The 19,218-nt window shown below is 36.4% G+C and overlaps 1 protein-coding gene across 1 annotated transcript in view; it reads left to right on the top strand.

Annotated features, from left to right (window-relative positions):
- LOC128018859 (voltage-dependent R-type calcium channel subunit alpha-1E-like) overlaps positions 1-19,218 on the top strand; it is a 133,203-nt gene that overhangs the window by 84,037 nt on the left and 29,948 nt on the right. Inside the window, exons 6-20 of the mRNA XM_052604682.1 lie at positions 1,958-2,061; positions 2,470-2,628; positions 4,230-4,420; positions 6,951-7,054; positions 9,281-9,396; positions 9,930-9,983; positions 11,090-11,179; positions 12,364-12,573; positions 12,670-12,782; positions 14,281-14,393; positions 14,543-14,674; positions 15,063-15,132; positions 15,641-15,758; positions 17,318-17,385; positions 17,472-17,563. Of these exons, the coding sequence (XP_052460642.1) occupies positions 1,958-2,061; positions 2,470-2,628; positions 4,230-4,420; positions 6,951-7,054; positions 9,281-9,396; positions 9,930-9,983; positions 11,090-11,179; positions 12,364-12,573; positions 12,670-12,782; positions 14,281-14,393; positions 14,543-14,674; positions 15,063-15,132; positions 15,641-15,758; positions 17,318-17,385; positions 17,472-17,563 (1,734 nt within the window). The remainder of the gene's footprint in view (positions 1-1,957; positions 2,062-2,469; positions 2,629-4,229; positions 4,421-6,950; positions 7,055-9,280; positions 9,397-9,929; positions 9,984-11,089; positions 11,180-12,363; positions 12,574-12,669; positions 12,783-14,280; positions 14,394-14,542; positions 14,675-15,062; positions 15,133-15,640; positions 15,759-17,317; positions 17,386-17,471; positions 17,564-19,218) is intronic.

Genomic DNA, 19,218 nt, shown 5'->3' with positions numbered 1-19,218 from the left:
CATTTGTAAGTCAGTTTGGATAAAAGCACCGGCTAAATTATTTAAACCTCTGAGGTCTAAGGGTGTTTTGGGGGTCTGGAGAAGTGACTTTTGTGATTTTTTCAGTTGCTTAGAAACATATGCATGGCTGAAAACTGTATTCAGTGCAAACTGGGCTACAATAATATGTAGCATGTATGTACATGATTCTGTTTTTGAGAAAACAACGTTTATACCGTTGTTAGTGAAAAACTACAATTTTGAAGTCACTGAAATAAGGCCATAAAACACATAAACAACATTTGTTCACAAGACTGTCAAACTTGGATCTTGTAGCCTATAATTTTTGCTTCAAAATGATGTGAAAATCATCTTCTTTACTCACTCACAGAAAACAATAGATTGATTTACATTTTTTAAGACACTTGTTTGAAAGGGGATATGTGAGTAAGCATGATTGATCATGAATATCATTGTAATTTACACCTGAGAAGACAAAGGCCCACATAATGAGCTGCACAATGAGCCTTTCAGTCAGGTGTGTGGCTGAGTGGGGAGAGTTACAAGAAAGACAAAACAAATGTATATATTTATATGTTTATTATGAACAATCAAAACTGAATTTTTAGCATCATTACATCTGTCACACAATCCTTCAGAAATCATTCTAATATTCTTATTTGCTACTCAAAAAAAAGTATATATATATTATTATTATTGTTGAAAAGAGCTGAGAATATATTTATGTTTTTTTGATAAATAGAAAATTCAGAAGAACAGCATAATTTGTAACTTGATTATTGTATTTATCATCACTTGTTTGCTAAATAAAATTTTTAATTTCTATGTATATACTTACTCCAAGCTTTTGAATGTATAGTGTATATTGTTACACTTTGAGTAAGACTGGTGGAATGATGCTGAACATTTTGCTTTGATCACAGGAATAAAATAAATGTCAAAATATATTCAAATAGAAACCAGTTATGTTAAATAGTAAAAATATTTCACAATATTACTGCTTTAGCAAATGCAACTTTATGTATTTTGGATCAAATAAATTCATGATCAGGGAGCAGAAGAGAATTCTTTACAAAAACATGAAAAATATTACTGTTCAAAAGCTTTTGGCTGGTATTGTGTCGCGTTAAAATATATATATAATATATATAAAATATAAAACATATATATATTTTTTTTAAAAGAGACTCATGGGAGTGTGTGCCTTGCTTGGTCTTAGCTGTGTTCCAGGTTCCTGAGTCGGCTGCTTATTTGCATTGGCTTGCTTTGCAACAGGTTCTTTTGCACTGTTATTCTCGAATCTGAAATAAAAAAGCAAGCATGCTGTTTACACAAATAAACTACATCATTAACATTATTGTGATGGTCACTGATACTAGTAGTAATTTATAGGGAAAAAAAGAACACAATAACCACACAGCACACATAATATCAGTGATATTTACAGCTTACTTGATACATTCACACCTCAGATGAACGCAAACACCAGTGACAAGTTATAACACATTCAAAATATTTACACCAGAGCAGATATTCATGAACAGAAGCTTAGTTACATTCATAAACGCAAACATGCTTTGTATGTAGGCCTATTCTATATATATGATAGACAGAGATGACCAATTGGTCACGTCTGATGAATATCACTTTTGCTTAGAAGGAAGCTGTGAATCAGAGTTGACCCTTATAAGAAAGTATGCTGTCTGTCCTTCACTGAGAGGGATTTCCTCATTAGGGACCACAAGCATTTAGCACTGTGCTCTAATTACTCCCCTTTACCTACAGTAACACTATGAGTCATCACTAGCATGCCGATTACCATTCCACTAATGATGGAGATTGCATAGTTAACAAAACATTATTATTAACATATTTGTAAAATATTCATATATCCTGCAGAATTCCAGTTGATTTAGTTTCTTTGCCTAACCTATGTTTGTTTTTATTTTGTCAACAGGATTCTGGCCACAGCAGGAGCCCACATGAATATTTCATTAGACCTGCGCACACTAAGGGCTGTGAGGGTATTACGGCCCCTTAAACTGGTTTCTGGCATTCCTAGTACGTTTATGGTTCTCTATGAAGTTCTTAATCACACATTGTGTTGTTTCACTTGAAATAAGGAGTAGAACACTGCCTCCTAATCAGGTGCAAAGTGACGAAACAAGACATAAATCCAGTCACAACTGCAACAAGCAACATGCAAGGCATTTACTTTGTTGCTAGGTGTCTAATTATCTAGGTAGCTGCACAGAGAAGTCTCATTGGTCCAAAATACCTCTCCACGTACCTGTAATTTGTCACATCACACTTGGTTAGGACACAGTGTTATAGTTATTACTTTACATGTGGATGCTGTAGTGTTAAAGTTTTTCCACATGTGAAGGAATGAATAATAAGTTTTGATATATTTAAGTGTAGATGATAGGTTTATTGATATCTATATGTATTCATGTTTTTTTTTTAAAGGTCTGCAAATAGTTCTTAAATCCATAATGAAGGCTATGGTGCCACTGCTACAGATTGGTCTGCTGCTGTTTTTTGCCATTCTCATGTTTGCCATTATCGGACTAGAGTTCTACAGTGGAAGACTCCACAAAAGATGTGTAGCTTATTCAAACATTACAGGTAAAAAAGATCACACTCTGAAGGAGACAAGAACGTGTACAGACTCACACATCCAGAGTACATTAATATAAATAATTATAGCATTTATGTTCCTGTCTGATGGCTGGGATCCAAACAAAATGTTTAAATCTTTAGAATACTCAGCAATTATGAAAAATGTAATCCAAAAAAAAAAAAAAAAAAGTTTGGTCTGGTTTTTGTGAAAGTTGGGTAACTGATAACTACTTCTAAAATCCACCCCAAAATTAAAATTGTGTTATCGTTTACTCCCCTCTCAAATATTTATGCATTTCTTTTTTCTGTGGAACAAAAAATATTATATTTTGAAGAATGTTGGGAACCAAAGTTTCAGGTCCCGTTGTCTTCCAAAGTATTTTTTTTCCATACAGCAAAAGTCAATGGGTCCCAAAACCATTTGGTTACCAACATGCAAAATCACCATGAAATAAAAAATGTTCATTCTTGTTTTTTAATGGAATACTGCTTGGCTCCTCCCATACGGGAAGTAAATGCTTCATCCTTCTGTTGGCCTCTTCTATTTGCTGAATGATAACAATCCATAAGGGTGTACTCACACTTGACACAGTTGCCTTGAACTGAGCCTGAGCGCTACTGTCCCGCACTCACACTTGCACTAAACATTCCGGGTCGGAGCACGCTTACGTCATACAGATAACAGGTAGAAAACCACTTTCGGACCCACTTTATATTAAGTGGCCTTAACTACTATGTACTTACATTTTAATTAATAATGTAGTACAATGTACTTATTGTGTATATACATGTTTTTACATTGTATTTATATTTAAGAAAAAACCGACATGTAATTACATCTGTATTTAATTTCTGTAATTACATTTATAATTACACTGTTGCCCATACTTTACACCTTAACCCACCCTTAAACTTACCCATACCTCCAACCCTCTCCCTAACCTTAACCCTATCCCAACTCAATAGCAGCAAAAGTGTTTTACAATACAATATGAACACAGTAAGTACATTGTACTTATTTTTTATGTAAGTACATAGTAGTTAAGGCCACCTAATATAAAGTGGGACCCCACTTTCTCTAATAGACTGCCAATAAATTAATAATTTAGCCCGAGCAGTGATTTTCACTTGCATGTATCAGAGGATCATTACAGAGGCAGCTGACGTTAATGAAAGAATTTGCATCTTTATTCACAAACTACAATTCCTGTTCCATGTCCTTCATTAAATTAATTGAAAGTGTACTGTAGTAGTAGTATTGATAGAAGGTTTTTTTTTTGGGGTCGTAATGATGCCAGTAGGGCATGCAAAACAGTAGCTGTTTCAAGCCCAACTGAACCATCCTCTGGCCCACCTCTTCCAAGCGAGCCAGAGATGGCCAAATGAACCATGCCTGAATCCAGTAGGGAGCGATTACACTAGTCAAACGAACCAGTCAAACGCACTCCGGCACGGTTCAGATCGCTTAGTGTGAGTACACCTTAAAACAAGTAGAAAAATGACACAGATAAATTATAAAAAATTCAAAAGTGTACAACTTATAGAGTGCAATTCATGAAAAAAAAAAAACTATTTATTTATTTATTTGTCTTTCTCATCTCATGCAGACTCTCAGAGAGCAGACTCATCTGACATTGATTTCCCATGTGGGGCCAAGAATTGTCCTGAAAATTATAACTGCTCTGGCTACTTTCCCGGACCCAACGATGGCATCACTCAGTTTGATAACATCTTATTTTCAATACTCACTGTCTTCCAGTGCATCACCATGGAAGGCTGGACAGCTGTACTCTATAATGTGAGTTTTTCTCTCAGCTGACTGATGTGTAGCAGTTCTGTTTCTGTGCTTGAAATGAAGTAGGATGAACATACTTCTCCTTTTTCTCAAACATGTCCTGGCCAGGACTTCTAAATTGCCTAAAATGTCTGCATTTTGGCTTTGTTTTCCTACTGACTTCAGGTTTGTTAGACTTGAAGTGGCGCTGCACAGAACAATCTGTGTATGACATTAAAGTTCAGCGAGAGCTATTCAGAAGTACAGGCTGTCTGCTCTCTTATCGCTTTTGCAGTATTTTGATGTCATACAACGATCGATCTGCACAAAGCTGCTTCAAGTCGAACACACCTATACTCTCTACAGTCCTTATATATGATGTTATGTGTATTTACATTGCTTTGACCCAAAGCCATTGGTTGATTATGTACAATGCCTGCACTTTACTGGTCAAACCTTTCAGTCATTACATTTGACAGCTATGTAAACAATAGCATAACAAAGCCAAAACCTGAAATCCTGGCAAGGACATTTCCAGGAGGAAGAGGAAATATGGTCACTCTAAGTGATGATGCTTCCGTATTGTAAAACTAATCCATAAAAACATAATCTTAAACCATTGTAATCCAGTGTTGAATCATTACATCATGTTAAAGACTTCATCAGGAGATCTCGCTTGACTCGCTTGAACATTAATCTACCACATTTTGTTTATCAGATGAAACAGAGTAATTAGCTTCTTTGTAGTATTTCTCATTTAATACATTTTAATGGCTGGTTTCAAAGCTAGTTGAGTCTTTTTGTTAGATAAATTCCAACCATGACTTTTCTTTTTGTTGATACAGTACGATGATTTTGGGAGACGCTTCTCTGTTGTGTTAATGCTTGCACATTACATTTACATTGTTTCCTAATCCTGTTCCTTTTGTTCTTCCCCCCCAAAAAATAAATAATAATAATTAGAATTTTAAAAGATCAAATTGCACTTACAGTTGGTCCATTTTAGCTGAACTAGTTGCAGTTTAGGCTTAAAGAACTTCCTCTTTCCGTATTCTAGCCATCTGTGACCTATCATATTCATACACTGGAGGTGTTACTGTTTGTACCTCTGTTGTTTCATGTTGTTTGTGATTTTTGAGGATGAGGCAATGTCTACATTGACTGATTTTACCAAGTGCCAAATAGGGATGCACCGAATCCAGATTTTTTGGGTTCGGCCAAATACCGAATCCACTGTTTAAGATTCGGCCGAATCCGAAACCGAATACCGAATCCTACTCGCATGCTTATTCCATTAACACAGTAAAACACATTAATGAAGTAAACATTTTTATTTTAAAGAATAGGCAACATTATGTCAGGATGACAAGTGGGAAAAACTATTTTGACAATTACCATAAGCCGCTTACACAAGTATAAACCAAAACCTTTCAATAAAAGTGCAGCAATGCAAAGAAAAGTGTTTTTCTTTTCTTTTTTAAACCAGAATATGTTTGGTGACTTTCAATTTAAATTTAAATTAATGTTATTGAACATTTACTCAATAAACATGGATAGTAGGCAGTTTTTCGTTTATAATAGTAGGCTAGGCTATGATTAGAACAGTAGCCAAATATTACGAAAAATATTACGGAAGATCACACACATCTCCTGCATCATAATTACATTAATATAAAACCTCTAACCTTTCACATGAAATGAGAGTTTCCTTTAAAAAAAAAACAAGACGCTCTGCATTAACAGGTGACTGCCGGTTGCGAGTGTGGGAATGAATATCCCCAGCATTACTGAAAAGTCTTTCACTGGGCACAGGGGTAGATCTTTGCCGTTTTTGCCAGCAGTGAAAAAAAAAAATGCTTATCTCCACATCACTACCCGATGTGACTGGCTCCTTATTGCTACAGAACGGTCCTCATGTAAACACCATCACTTAATCAATGGCCGAAACCGAACCCTGTCAAAAAAGCCCAGTATTCGGCCGAATCCGAACTTGGATTCGGTGCATCCCTAGAGAAAACCTGCCATGCACTTTTAGGTTGTAACACTACAACATTCCATTAAAACAAGAATTGTTTTTTTTTATTTTTAACATTTCTTAAAAGGTTTGATTTCTGGTACTTCATGGAAAATTATCAGGTGAAAATTATCCTTTGTTGGCCCAATTACTTTAAAAATATGTTTTTAATTCTTGATCTCCTAATTTGAATGTCTGGAAAAGTGTTTTTAATCAGTCACATGGTGTCATGCGTTGACGTGAGTCATGCTGCCACAGTTAGAGGTGTTTTTCACACTCATAACTGAGCTGTCGCAGCTGTGTCGGGATGTGGGGAACACCCTCTCGGCTCAGCTGGGCAACAATGCCGCTTGCCCACAGAGTGATCACACTCTTTGCACTGCTGAGCAAAGCACCACTGAAACGTCACCATTACAAGGGCTGGGTTTATGGTTTTCTGACCCTTTCAACCCAGGCATTAAGAAGATTTAGGAGCTACTGCAAAATTCTTAATGTATTATTTTCATTGTTTTGATCACTTCCTGTTTTGTGTTTGCACAGACCAACGATGCCTTAGGCTCTACTTGGAATTGGCTCTACTTCATTCCTCTTATAATAATTGGCTCCTTCTTTGTGTTGAATCTGGTATTAGGAGTCCTGTCAGGGTAAGTACTGTTTTCCTCAATGGAATCAAAGACAAAATGACACCACATCTAAACTGATGTCTGAGCCCACCCTGGGTAATGAGTTACATCAGAGTTTAATTTGAGATGTATTATCTTTGTCTCTAGAGACAAGAGATAAGATTAAGTTATTACACATACCGCAACATTGTCTGTTTCTCTTTCTATACATATCTAATTTCTCTGTATTCATAAATACAACGTTGCATGCTCATACTTTCATTTGTACTTTAATATGAAATGATTTAGGCTACAATGTACGCCACTGCATTTGTGCATGTAGTTGAAGAGCACACACTACGAGCACAGCTAATGGCTGACTTGACAAGAAAATTAGGATTTACTGACATATGGCCTGACAACATCTCACCTGACCGCAGTTCACTGTTCTACTGAAACTCCCTCATCACATGTACTTCTTTGAATTTTAACACATCAGTTTGAGCCTGAGTCAAATTCTAAAAATGCAGATGACCAGTGAAAAAGCCAAAACCGTGTGTGCTGCTTCAGCTCTGCTTGAGTGTCCAGTGTGATACAGAACATGTAGTGCATTTGTCTGTCATCTTTTCACACAAAAGACGGAAGATACTTTGTTTGTATACATAAATCCATATCTGCACTTGTAATCGTAAGAGTGACAAACAATATGTATTACTCTATATGTCATCATATTCCACATTTGAGCAGTCAGTAGTAAGTTGTACTGTTCTGGAACAGTGTTGTAAATAAATCTTATCCACTGATTTCTAATTGCATCCACTTTCAAAAGGCCAAATAAGTGCTTTTGCAGAGAAACACACAGTTTATCCATGACATGAAGGCAACAACATTACTGCGATACCTGAAAACACACTTTTCTTTATATAGACATTCATGGCTCCAACACGGCCACCGAAGCTGATCGTGGCCACTCTAGTAAATGCTTGTGTTTATACCAGTTCTATGTTCCAGAACTGGTTCGCTGCACTGCTTTGCTAGAGATACACACCTTCATCTCCTTCAATTAAAAATAATGGCTAGTGCGGTGGCTGCTCTATACATTAACAGGTTAGTTCACCCAATAATCAAAATTATTTCACCCTCATGTCGTTCCAAACCCGTAAGACCTCCGTTTATCTTTGGAAAACAGTTTAAGATATTTTAGATTTAGTCCGAGAGCTCTCAGTCCCTCTATTGAAACTGTCCAGAAAGGTAAGAAAAAAATCTGACTGAAGGAGTCAGTCTTTTGTTCGTTATCTGGCTCGGCTCTGTGTTCATCTTCAGTTTTCTCTTCACAGCAGTTTGGTCAGTGTACTGTTTGAGTTACATGACTTACTCCGGGATATTGGTTTGTTTTAACTCAGAAGCAGTGTCAGCCACATTAAAAAAGTTAACAGCTTAAGTCATTTGTGGATTAATGCTTATTGGAGATGTGAATCGATTTAAACGATTCAGTTTGATTTGGTGAACTGGTTCAAGAAGATCCGGTTACATCGAATGATTCGTTCGCAAACCAGATATCACAAACTGCTTTGTTTTGAACTCTCTGACAACAGACACGGAAGAGAAGACAATGATGAATAAAGTCGTAGTTTTTGCTATTTTTGGACCAAAATGTATTTTCGATGCTTCAAAAAAATCTAACTGACTCTCTGATGTCACATGGACTACTGTGATGATGCTTTTCTTACCTTTCTGAACATGGACAGTGTACCGTACACACAGCTTCAATGGAGGGACTGAGAGCTCTCGGAGTAAATCTAAAATATCTTAAACTGTGTTCCGAAGATAAATGGTGGTCTTACTGGTTTTGAACGACATGAGGGTGAGTTATTAATTACATAATTTTGATTATTGGGTGAACTAACCCTTTAATCTACCAACATCTGTCGCCATGACTTCTAGCGAGATGAAAAAATGATAGTTGCATAACATCTGGTAGTTGAAACGCTGGCATTTCACATTTGTTTTTTAATTGATATATATAAAATATTGCAAAAGTTTTGTGCAAATCTGTAATGGAAATGCAGCTAATGACTGATGACTAATGACTATTGGTTTGAAGTCGGTGTGCTTTCAATTTGTAAAAAAATTTAAGCAAATTAGGATGCAGCCTCTCTCTCTGCCTTTCATTCCTTCACTCTGCAGGTGAAACACTTTGATAAATTAAGTGTGTCATCCCTGTGGTTATTCTCTGTGTGTGTAATTGCATGCTGTTGGCTTGTGTAGGGAGTTTGCTAAAGAGCGAGAGCGGGTGGAGAACCGAAGAGCCTTCATGAAGCTCAGAAGACAGCAACAGATCGAAAGGGAGCTGAATGGGTATCGGGCCTGGATCGACCGTGCAGGTATTCTTACATAATGGGCTAGCAAATGCACCATGCAAAAAAAAAAAAAAAAAAAAAAGTACATCAAATCTGTCAAAACACACTGTGCCACAGCATCGCCCCCTTTCTACAGCAGATGCTCAGTGTCATTAAAAAAAGACTAGAATGCTTCTAGAAAATGCTTCTATTTTGCAATTATTTTATGCCAAATTATATTTGCTATACTGTATATCAGTATAACAATTCAAGTGAAAAATAAACTAAATATATACATTTCAGAATGCTTTTAATGACAGCAGTTACATTCCAAAAACCTAATGTTCATGTTCTTAAGCATGTTCAGAATTCATCTTGTGCTTCAATGGAAGTACTGTAGGAAAATCAGTGCACATGATCAGTGTCACAAATATGTAATATTTCTTATTCCATTGGTTTGTTTACATTTTTTAATCTTTCTTTCAATATCCAATATTAAATTAGATTTTAAATGCCAGTTTTACAGTAAATTCTATGTGTACAACTTGATAAAATGTAAATGCGTTTGTATTTTGCAGAGGAGGTGATGCTTGCAGAGGAGAACAAGAATTCAGGACCTTCTGCTTTAGATGGTAAGATGTTTGACCTTTGCTGTTTTTTTCTCATTTTCCCACATAGATTGTGGGATTCAGTTTTTTTATTGTCAGGGTTAGGGTCATGTGATTATTTTAACACACTAGTAAATATGCATTCTCTCTCTGTCTAAGATTTCATAATTTATTCAATAGCCTGTTCTGTCATATAAAGCCTCTTCTGGTCCCATAAAACAACACAGAGGTTATATATTCAACAGACTGATGTCACAATAAACAAAACACCATGATCCTGCTCATGGCACATATCTGTGAAGCAAAAACCCACATGACAGGTTTTTCCAGAATCAAATAATTTTTATTTTATTTTATTTTTTATTAAATGTTGATTGACAGTTTCCCAGAGGCTGTGTGAATGGAAAACAGGCAGTTACCATGGGGAACTCTTATTTTGATGCCCCTGCTATTCTCCTGCATGCATTCCATCATCCTATTTAAGATGATTGTCTTAAGAAAACTGGGCCCAATATGGAAAAAAAAGTTTAGTAGGTGAGACTGAGACCGGTTTTGGCCCTTGCATATGATGTTTGACAGCAGTAGGCATCCAGGTTGCAATCTAAACGTAAAATGTAATTGTAGGCATTCATATTAACTTAATTGTTGCGATGACAACAGCAAAACATATCAAGCAGATTTATTTGCAATTGAATGTATCCCTTAGTCCAACCTATTAGACTACGTGCTTTGATAAAAAAAAAAAAATCAAATGCTTGAAAAGTAAATGATTACAACAGAGTGGTGGCTGTAACATCTGTCATATCATGTTTTAAAATGGGCTGCATCAAGTTTTCAGTGATACATAGTTTCCCTGTACGCATTTAAAACATAAATTCTGCATGTCTTAACAAAAAAACATATTTGACCTTTATGATGAGTTAGCATCATTGATTAATAAGAAACACGACAAAGTAAATATTTTACAGATTATATTTTAATCATTTGCTTTAGCTTCAGTTTGGCTTTTCAATTTACCGTTGAAAATTTCTTACAGTTTTTGGTTTATTAATCTGTTATTTGTTAAGTTTGAAATAAAATATATATATATTAAGATAATAAGAGAAATGATTTGGTATCTGTGTTTTTAGTGCTAAAAAGAGCCACCACGATAAAGAGAAGAGGGGTGGATGATTTTCGGAGAACTCCAGAGGAACAGTATGCTGACATATCGGCTGTAGGTGAGTGGCTTTCTGCCCAGGTCTCCTTCATATCATGCCTAGATCAGTGGTTCCCAACCTTTTTCAACTCGCGGCCCACACAACCAAACACATATGTTTGCGCGGCCCACTTCAAAAAAAATAACTGACCCCGCTATTGTTGGGTTAATAACTTAGTACTCAGAAGCTAGATTTTAAACTATATTTATTGAATAAACTAGGGCTGTGCGATATGGACAAAAAAAAAAAAAAAAAACTATCGCGATTTTTTTGATCAATTTTGCAATTGTGCTTTTACAGTCATAAATGCATTCAGGATTAATTTGAAACATATTTCCAAAAGAAAACCAATCAGAGCTTTATCAAAAAGTTGTAACATCTCTAGAACAGACATAAGTCAAAATTATCACTATAGTGAAGATGTAAAAAAATGTATAGACTTGTGGCAAAAAATAAATAAAAAAAAAAATCCTGTATACAGGGACTTTTTTTTCTTTTTTGCCATGCATTGTTCATAGAGCTCATTAATTGTAGCGGTGCCTCAGGTGTTTGCAGTGTGTATACAGTATGTGTATGCGGTCAGCAGTGAGAGCGCATAAATATAACGCGAAAGCACATTAAAATAATGCACGAGTGCGAATCTCTCTGTTCGCAGCAGATTTCCTTTGCTCTGTCACAAAACCGGTCGTGCTTGCTCAGATACACGCTGCTTTGCGAGGAGAGAGTGTGCACACTTAAAACGTGTCTCCTCTCACTTAAACTGCATCCTGTTCACTAACAAATTCACTCTATGCTCATGTGTTAGACATGAATTATTTTCGCACGTTTTTATTTCTAGCCTTTTACCGCAGTGAGAACGCTCTGATCCGTCAACATTGGCTCAGAAAAAAGGCGCATCACAGACAGTGTGTGAACCTGGAGTTAGGCATATGCGCACACTCAAATCGTGATTTTAGGACGTTTTCTTTTAATCGCACAGCCCTAGAATGGACTGGAAATGAACAGAAAATAATTGGCGGACCACCTGCAATACCACCGCGGCCCACTAGGGGGTTGAAAACCACTGGCCTAGATGATGCAAGATATTTACCCACGTCATTTTATGCACATTTTCACATACAGCTGAAAATGTGTCATTTTTCAATCAAGAAGTATAAATGTGGATCAAGTTGTTATGCTTGTTCATAAATATTTTTGTTCATCAGGGATGCCACTGAACAAAGCCAGCATACGCAGTGCTAAAAGAGGACCAACATCCTATTTCCGTCGGAAAGAACGCATGTTACGGATTTCCGTTCGCCGTATGGTGAAGACTCACACCTTCTACTGGATAGTTCTGAGTCTGGTGGCCCTCAACACTTTCTGTGTTGCCATTGTACACCACAAGCAGCCTCAGTGGTTGTCTAGTCTCCTTTGTAAGACCACAAGAAAAATGAAACTTTTCACTCAATGTATATGCTTTCATACATGATCAATAGTCTTAACTTTAAAGTGGTTCTTTTCTGTTGCAGACTATGCAGAGTTCCTGTTTATGGGCCTGTTTCTTACAGAGATGTTTCTCAAGATGTATGGACTTGGGCCCAGACTCTATTTCCACTCCTCCTTCAACTGCTTTGATTTTGGGGTAAGTGTATTTCTGTTATCCTTCCCATAATCTTCTTTGAAATGAAGATAGCTCAACAGTGCAAGTGTTGAAGAGGATCGAGGAGGTGACTCTAAAACATTTTTTTTTATCAAGAAAGATAAAAGCAGTACAAAGAAATTAAACGGTAAATCTCATTTGATCTTTTTTTAAAGTTATACTTCCTTCCATCAATTTGTTTATTGGTCTTTTTAGAATTTGAAATGATATACAACAGAACCCCCTCTCAGACACAAAATACAATGATATCATATATAAAATGTTATATCCATAATGCCCTTTGACACAAGTTAACAGAGACCAACCAACTCCCAACGAGCAGATCACTAACTGTAAAATTATTCATGAGCGTCGTCCTCCTCTTGATCTTCTGTTAAGTCTGTGCCTTCTGCAAAAAGCATGAAAGGTCTCCAAATACTTTCAAACAAGTTATTTTTTCCTTTTAGCAAGTATGTGATGCATTCCAATGGAAGAGTAGCCAACATCTGCTTAACCCACTGTCCAATCCCTGGTCTTCTTATGTTTTTCCAGTGCAGTGCAATCAACATTTAAGCTTGTAATAAACATATATCAATGAACAGCTTCTCGCTTTTTGCATATCCTGTGTGCTTGGGATATAAGCCTAAAATTATAAAAGATGGTTCCAAAGGGAGATCTTTAGAAATAATATCCTTCACAGTTTGCTTTATTGCACCCCAAAATGTCCTAATTTCTCTACATTCCCAAAAACAATGGAACAATGTACCCTTTTCCTCTCCACACTTTGTTCATATGTCTGGGATATTTGGATTGTATTGGTTTAATTTAACAGGAGTGACATAAACACGCATAAGCCACTTGTACTGTAATAATCTCAACCTAGAGTTTATAGTTTGCTTATGTGCTTTACTACAAGCCAATTCCCACTCATCTAGTGATAAATTTATTTGCAGATCTTTTTTCCAGGCTTAAAGTTATACTTCCACTATGAACATTATGAACATGTCTCTAATTTAAACAATTTCTAAATTTTGAGGTCCCAACACTGAATATCAATATGTAGCTTTAATTAGATTTCAGTTTTATTTTGGACAGTGTCAATATATAATGATTATCTATTGGCTTATCTTTAATTAAATCAGAACGTTAGTAACTTAGCCTGTCCATACAGATCCTGTTACTTTTTCTTTTTTCTTTTTAAGAACTATAAAACTTGTTTAATCAAATAACATCTGACATACAGTTAACGTAACATTGAAAGTAGCTACTTTTAAGCACATCAGATGTCTGTAGCCCGCTAAAAACTTTAGATTTTCGCCTAAATCAGAAGTCTTAACTTAAAATTAAAATGGGTCATAATGTGTCATAAATGTCATAAATTGACCCATTTTTGTCTGTGAAATTTTGAAGAAATTTTTGCTAATGTCACCACAGCTATAGACAGAATTTTCTGACATCAGTTGACATATTTAAAGAGGTGAAATTCCTTAATTCCTTCCAGGTGATAGTAGGCAGTATTTTGGAGGTGTTCTGGGGGTTCTTCAGACCTGGCACATCCTTTGGGCTCAGCGTTTTGCGTGCCCTACGGTTGTTGAGAATCTTCAAGATTACAAAGTAAGTGCAAGTTTGCCTGGAATAAGAGTCTCCTTGGTCTGTTTGCTTCTTGCAGAGACAATAATCTGTTTATTGACTTGTGATGTCTTTGCTCAGTTCTGGATGTCCCTATTTTGAACTCAGAGATGCTGTATTTATGTGTTGTTAAGGTACTGGGCGTCCCTGAGGAACCTGGTTGTGTCACTGATGAGCTCCATGAAGTCCATTATCAGTTTGCTTTTCCTGCTTTTCCTCTTCATTTTGGTCTTTGCACTTCTAGGCATGCAGCTCTTTGGTGGAAGGTAATATCTTATCAGTCTAAGCACAGACAAAGCCTGTAGACAGTTTTAAATTGGGTTTATGACTGAAAATATTGGAAATCTACACCTTATGAGTTATGAGCTGCTCTTTATATCATTTGCAATAACAATATTAAATCCTCAGCATGCTTTAATCCTGATTCAACAAAAAAGTGTTCAGTCCACCACCATGTCCATATCAAACATGGCATCAAATTTCATGCAAAAAAAATATATATATATGTTTGGAGTGGAACTATAATACTATGTGACAGTTGTGGCAAGACAATATAAAATAGATCAGGTTCAGCCAGAAGGTGAAAAGCAAATAATCCATTATTCAGTAACCTGGTCAGACACATATCGAATAAAAATGTTTCTTTCTTTGCAGGTTCATCTTTGAAGACTACACTCCCACAAATTTTGACACTTTTCCAGCAGCCATCATGACAGTGTTTCAAGTAAGATTCCACCCAGTTGTAATCTGAATTTAATGCATGGCTCTGGATGTTTCTTGGTGAAAAATGTCTTACAAGGAAGGCTAAATAATTAGACCAAGATTTAATTGCACAGATAGAAAGGAAATTAGGACCAGGGTGCAGAAAAAAACATACTTAGTAATAAAACAGAATCTATCTTCCTTTTATAATTATGAAAATGAATACATTTACTCAAGTCCAGCACAGAAAAAAAAATACTTTTAGAGTAAAACAAAATTTTGTAGATTTTGTTTCTTTTTCAAATTTCTGGGAAAATCAGATTCTGAGGAATGGAATTTGGGACAGTATGTTATTGGTATCCAATTCATTGGTAGCTGAAAGGATCATCAAATTAACTGTAATATTTAGTAAACATATTTGCAAGGGGAAGCATTTGTCAAATTATTCTGATGAAATATGGGAAGCTCTCTGTGGAGTAACTCAGATACAGATTCTATGTGGTCCTGAAATAAGTTCACTGTTTTTGTAGATTCTCACTGGCGAGGACTGGAATGAAGTCATGTACAATGGCATTAGGTCTCAAGGTGGCGTGAAGTCTGGGATGTGGTCATCTGTCTACTTCATTGTCCTGACTCTGTTTGGAAATTGTATCCTATGTTTATTCTTTCTCTATTCATGACCACCAGTACCTACCTATGTATGTATGTATGTATATACAGGTGCATCTCAATAAATTAGAATGTCGAGGAAAAGTTAATTTACTTCAGTAATTCAACTCAAATTGAGTAACTTGTGTATTAAATAAATTCAATACACACAGACTGAAGTAGTTTAAGGCTTTGGTTCTTTTAACTGTGATGATTTTGGCTCACATTTCACAAAATCCCACCAATTTACTATCTCAACAAATTAGAATACTTCATAAGACCAATAATAATAATAAAAAACATTTTTAGTGAATTGTTGGCCTTCTGTGAAGTATGCTAATTTACTACATGTACTCAATATTTGGTAGTGGCTCCTTTTGCATTAATTACTTCCTCCATTCAGCGTGGCATGGAGGTGATCAGTTTGTGGAAATGCTAAGGAGGTATGGAAGTCCAGGTTTCTTTGACAGCAACCTTCAGCTCATGTACATTTTTTGGTCTCTTCTTTCTCATTTTCCTCTTGACAATACCCTATAGATTATCTATGGGGTTCAGGTCTGGTGAGTTTGCTGCCCAGTCAAATACACCAAACCATGGTCATTTAAACAACTTTTGGTGCTTTTGGCAGTGTGGGCAGGTGCCGAATCCTGCTGGAAAATGAAATCAGCATCTACAAAAAGCTGGTCAGCAGAAGGAAGCATGAAGTGCTCCAAAAATTCTTGGTAAACACGTGCAGTAACTTTGGTTTTCGAAAAACACAATGGACCACCAGCAGATGACATTGCACCCCAAATCATCACAGATTGTGGAAACTTAACACTGGACTTCAAGCAACTTGGGCTATGAGCTTGTCTACCCTTCCTCCAGACTATAGGACCCTGGTTTCCAAATGAAATACAAAACTTGCTATCATCTGAAAAGAGGACTTTGGACCACTGGGCAACAGTCCAGTTCTTCTTCTCCTTAGCCCAGGAAAGACACCTCTTATATTGTCTGTGATTCAGGAGTAACTTAACAAGAGGAATACGACAACTGTAGCCAAATTCCTTGACAAATTTGTGTGTGGTGGCTATTGATGCCTTGACCCCAGCCTCAGTCCATTCCTTGTGAAGTTCACTCAAATTCTTGAATCGATTCAGTCCTCATAAGGCTGCAGTTCTCTCGGTTGGTTGTGCTTCTTTTGCTTTCACACTTTTTCATTCCACTCTGTGAATAGCCAACTTCTTTGGCAATGAATGTTTGTGTCTTGCCCTCCTTGTGAAGAGTTTCATTGATTGTCTTCTGGACAACTGTCATATCAGCAGTCTTCACCATGATTGTGTAGCCTACTGAAATGAACTGAGAGACCATGGGTGTATCGGAAACTAAAAAATGCTGCCTTTCGGGGGACACATTCCAAGGTAGGAAGGCATCAAGGTAGGGTTGGGCGATATATGTTGACTTGAAACTCTATACTGATTTTACAATACTGTGTTCGGTTAAATCTGTCCTTCTTAGTTTTGATGGTTATTGCTGTAGAGCTCATTGTTTTGAGCCAAAATCCTTGACAAAATTTTCAGATACACTGCTCAACGTCTTCTTGGCTATCGCTGTTGACAATTTGGCCAATGCCCAGGAGCTCACAAAGGTATATCCTGCAAGGTTCTTTTAGCTTTATATGCTGAAGGATTTGCAAGGCAATTGTATAATGAAAAACACCTTACTGTTCCAAAGGATGAAGAGGAGGAGGAAGAGGCGTTTAATAAGAAACATGCCCTGCAGAAAGCCAAGGAGGTTGGGCCCATGTCCTCTTTCATGTCCTCAGAGTAAGTGAACCAAGTACACTCTTGCCTGCTCGTTCGCCCTCTCACAAGAAATGCTAACATACCCACTAACACTACTAACACTCTTATGTCTGAGATTTTTATTCTGTACGGTTGCCAGACTATGTAAACAGTTGAAGTCTTTGCTTTTACAGATATGTCTTCAACTCTGTACTGTTTAAATCTAATGTTACACAGTTCTTGAGCATAATATGCTGATATGGAAAAATTCTTGAGAACCTCTCGAAGAAATAGTTAATTAAACAGTTAATTTCTATTTACTGTTCCCAGCTATTTTGCAAGAGGCATTTACTTGAGACCAACAAAATTGTTTATCATAGTTGAAGGTTGTACACAATGTTCCTTCAGTTGATTTCGTAGGGATTTTTGGGGCTCTTTATTCTCGCAGCAAAATAATTTCCTTCAAAATCAACAGCAAGTTGTCATTAGCAACCGGCAAGCTTCCCAGTCTTTGCAGGGATGAGTCTATTATGTTGTCATAGAGACGACTTTGTTCCCATCAAAAAGAGAATTACAGATCTAGCTGCATCTAGGCTGCATACGTCATCATTTAAGAAAAACAACGGTTAAATTGCAAAGTAAAAAACTAATTACAGTATTTTAAACCTCTCAAGAAATAACAGTGAATTTTCTTACAGTTACTTTTCTTAAATAAGATATCCTTCATGATGAGTATGCAGCCTACAAATTTGACCTCAGCCTCCGAAATGAGACCCAGATCGAGTTTTGAATGCCTTTACATTGGTCAGCCTGGATATGTAGTGATATGTTATATCCTTTGCAAGAATAAAAGAGGCATCCAGCTAGCCTAAATCTCAAAACATAAAGAGAATATGAGGGCTAAATAGGGAGGTTAACTCAAAGATGAAAGTTTCCATAACCTGAGTTCACACACAGATGCATCTTTCTGTAATTTTGGGAATTTAACACTGTATGGATGTGATGTAAGACTCGTGGAGTTGAGCATGTGCAAGTTAGGATGACCAGTCATAGTGTGTCCTTAACGTTACAGTCCAATCACCTTTTCATTGTTTGATTGATCATAGATGCTTTAGAAGCTAATTTCTGTTTCTGTTTTTGATATTTATTGATAGCACAGTACATTTAGGGACTTGAGTGAGTTTTGAATGCTGAATTGAGAGCAGTTATATAAGATGAAAGCTCTTGTTAGCATGGATTCACCTCTGCTAACATGCTACTTAATGATATATATATATATAGGTTGATATATAGGTTGCTTCCTGAACCCAAAAAATACTGTTACTAAAAGGGGATAAAAGTCAAGCGTGAAGTTTTCAGTCAAGAAATGTAACCACATGGTCCAAAATAACTTTTTGTCACACCTGCCTATGGCAAATGATTTGATTAAAATAACACATGAGTGTGTATATGTATATATGACAATTAGGGATGTAACAATTCACTTGTCTCCCAATTTTTATGGCCCTTATATTTAATATTTGTACCAATGCTGATGAATGAAGTTAATTTAGCTGCCTTGATTGTAAAGCAAAACTTGATTGACTATAGCGAGAACGTGCTACAATTGGTCAGCGAAGTGTGGCTTTTGCAAATAGCACAAATAGCATCCTGTGAAACTGCACAGGATTTTTGCAAAATATTTTGTGAATATTTTA

This window comes from Carassius gibelio, chromosome A8, assembly GCF_023724105.1.
Source record: "Carassius gibelio isolate Cgi1373 ecotype wild population from Czech Republic chromosome A8, carGib1.2-hapl.c, whole genome shotgun sequence".
NCBI classification, from domain to species: Eukaryota; Metazoa; Chordata; class Actinopteri; order Cypriniformes; family Cyprinidae; genus Carassius; species Carassius gibelio.
This window is presented reverse-complemented; position numbering and strand designations above follow the sequence as displayed.